This window comes from Gymnoscopelus microlampas (genome assembly GCF_963454915.1).
Source record: "Gymnoscopelus microlampas genome assembly, chromosome: 15".
Classification (NCBI taxonomy): Eukaryota; Metazoa; Chordata; class Actinopteri; order Myctophiformes; family Myctophidae; genus Gymnoscopelus; species Gymnoscopelus microlampas.
This window is the reverse complement of record NC_139952.1, coordinates 38884457-38887771: the sequence shown is the minus strand read 5'-3', so window position 1 is coordinate 38887771 and position 3315 is coordinate 38884457. Positions and strand designations below refer to the sequence as shown.

Genomic DNA, 3315 nt, shown 5'->3' with positions numbered 1-3315 from the left:
AGGTCCAATGAGATGAAGTCCTCTCCATCATAACCATACTGATGATAACCATCAATGTCTCCAGTCTCATCATCCCACTCACAACCAGACATGTACTGGACGATGTGGACACCTGAGAGACAGACAGACAGACAGACAGACAGACAGTGTCAGTGGTTGATATTCTGTCTTTACCACAGTGAACAACAGATTGTCACACACACACACACACACACACACACACACACACACACACACACACACACACACACACACACACACACACACACACACACTGCGTGCCGTTCCTAAACCACAAATGCTCCCCACAAATGCCCCCCCCCCCACCCCGCTCCACTCCTCTTGTATGCTCTGTGTGTTAGTTACATCTTGCTGATAGTTTTTCCAACAAAGTGATTTAAATCATTTCAGCAGTATGAAGTGAAACATCAACATACCTCCAGTTTGGTTAAAGCGCTGCTTTACAATGTCCATGTTGACCTTGGAGAGCTGCTGCTCACTCACAGCTCTCCTAGTTTCCCTCTCCCAGTACTGTGGGTCATCTGTTGTGATCTGGCTCACCCAGTCCTGTTTGGGAACATATCTCTGTCTGTTGCTGTCATAATACTCTATCTGAACATCATCAACCATCACAACAATCACAAACTCTGGGAAGTTTGGGACTTCAAAGGATGTAGTGATGAAGACTTTCAGGGAGTGAGTCACTGTGAAACAAAATGGAAATGTAGCAGTTTAACCACTTAAGCCGCTTGTACTTTGTTGTATGATGGATAACATAAATAGCTTATCTACAAGCTCACATGTCCCATGTCACATGTAGATCAGCTATTTTTGTTTTATCTCTTTTATGTTTTGCCAATATGACATGCCATGATGCCCAAAATAGGGATGACAGGGTAAAGTGGTATCGTTATTGAATTACGATATTTGTATCTATTTAATCACAACAATACGTTATAAGGTTTAATGCCTTTACATAGAAGAGAGAGCATCAAACAGATTAGTTATGTTTTACTGTCTGTCTGTATGAACCAGTGGTGGACAGTAACTAAGTAGCCTACATTTACTTGAGTACTGTACTTAAATACTTCTTTTTTTTTGCAAGCTGATAATTTTCACTACATTTCAAAGAGAAATATTGTTATTTTTGACGGCACTACATTTCATGGGACCCAAACGTGCACAAATATATTATGAATTAACTACATCAGCCTACTTGGAGATCAGCTATTTTCACTATTTTTGAACATTTCTGATTTGTAGTTTTTTGTTTCTATTTGTATTTATGTTCTAAAATTCAACACAGCAATGCATTGATAATAAAAAGAACATGTAATTTGTAATTTGTACTTGAGTATTTACTTAAGAATAATATACTTTGTCCACCGCTGGTATGAACCCATCTGTCTGTCTGTCTGTCTGTCTGTCTGTCTGTCTGTCTGTCTGTCTGTCTGTCTGTCTGTCTGTCTGTCTGTCTGTCTTACTGTCTGACTTCAGGTTTTCAATACACACTAATGGTAGAATGTTCAGTTTAGTAAAGTGGAGCCAGATGGAATTGAACATGTTCACACAAATAATAAGTAAGTACAGAGCACCCTCTAGTGGCTACTGTCGGTACAGTCATTTTAACAACGGAAGGGTTTGGACTTGAAACATTATATTATCTACTGAGATTAAATATGTGATAATTAAGAGTGTTTTAATTTAAAACTAAATCAGGAATCAAATCAAGTAGGCCTATTAATAAAATAGAACAATAGTCTGCATTCAAGTTACTTGGTTATAAAAGTTTAAACGTAGTTTATGTATTAACCAGCAAAGTTGTACAAAGCCAGGTCATTTCTCAGTGCTGTTAACCTACGCAGTAACAGAAGTAAATCACAATGCAATGAAAACCACAATAATTTAAACGAAAGAATAGAAGCAAGACGTTATACCTGGAGAGACGACATGGCAAAACATCCACAGTAAAATAAACTCTTTCATCTTGACGTCGGTCGGTGTGAAGAATATAAATAAGGCTGTTTCCTCAACACTGTAGTAAGTCTCTAACATGAAGAAGATGGCGTTGGCGTCCAATTCTAGCCAATAGAAATGTAACAAATGCTGTTCATCATGTGTTGCTAGGAGGATTTCACCAACTGAGGTTAAAAGTGAAAGTAAACACAATGACAGAGACGCGTTATTATTTGTCAGTAATTACTTATAGAACAGGAAATGTCATTATTGCAGAGAGATTAATGTATTAATCCATCAGCATTTGTTATAATTTACCTACAGATATCAACCTTTCATTTCACACACACACACACACACACACACACACACACACACACACACACACACACACACACACACACACACACACACAGACACACAGACACACACACACACAATGTTAATGATCCTGTGACACAGGATGTAGGTGAATCTCTTTATCTACCGTATTATTCTCTCTCTGCTTCTCAGCTCATATAAAGAAACAGTCAATGTAATACAAAGGTCACTGACCACGTTCCTCTTGGTAAATAAAGCTCTAGGACAGTGGTTCTCAAAACCTTTTCATGTCAAGGACCCCCAAATTCATATTTTCTTGGCCACGGAACCCCATCTGAAAATATCTAGTGCCAGAGACCCCCATACAAGATATATTGTTAAAATTTTCAAAGATATTCCAAGTCTTTCACATTTTGTCTGAATTGTTTTGAAAATAGCAGATCTAAAGCTCATAATGCATCACATCCGCAGAGCTGTGAGCTTGTAGATCTGCTATTATCAAATAGCCGATGTATAGCCTATAGGTTTAAAGAGGTTAAACTGATTTTGTAGATATATTAATTCATTTTGCTGGGGACCCCCTGGAACCCCCCAAAGGACCCCTGGGGGTCCCTGAACCCCACTTTGAGAACCACTGCCCTGTAGGGCGTGTACAGCAGTAGCTGACCAATCAGTACAAGGCTAAAGTGTCACTGTGAGCAACCTTGCTTTGTCAGGAAGTCAACATGTCAAACTTGGATGAAAAATGTGTAAGTAATTACTTATAGAACAGGAAATGTCATTATTGCAGAGAGATTCATGTATTAATCCATCAGCATTTATTATAATTTACCTACAGATATCAACCTTTCATTTCACACACACACACACACACACACACACACACACACACACACACACACACACACACACACACACACACACACACACACACACACACACACACACACACACACGCCCCTGAACCCCACTTTGAGAACCACTGCCCTGTAGGGCGTGTACAGCAGTAGCTGACCAATCAGTACAAGGCTAAAGTGT

General features: G+C 39.2%; 1 protein-coding gene across 1 annotated transcript in view; it reads right to left on the bottom strand.

Moving 5' to 3' along the window:
- LOC311061783 (uncharacterized protein) overlaps nucleotides 1-2036 on the bottom strand; it is a 24437-nt gene extending 22401 nt beyond the window's left edge. Inside the window, exons 1-3 of the mRNA XM_084080480.1 lie at nucleotides 1938-2036; nucleotides 438-704; nucleotides 1-112 (exon numbers count right to left, since the gene is read on the bottom strand). The exon at nucleotides 1-112 is cut by the window's left edge and continues 167 nt beyond it. Coding sequence (XP_083936606.1) covers nucleotides 1-112; nucleotides 438-704; nucleotides 1938-1986 — 428 coding nt within the window. The 5' untranslated portion in view covers nucleotides 1987-2036. The remainder of the gene's footprint in view (nucleotides 113-437; nucleotides 705-1937) is intronic.
- Between the last annotated feature and the right edge of the window lie 1279 nt (nucleotides 2037-3315).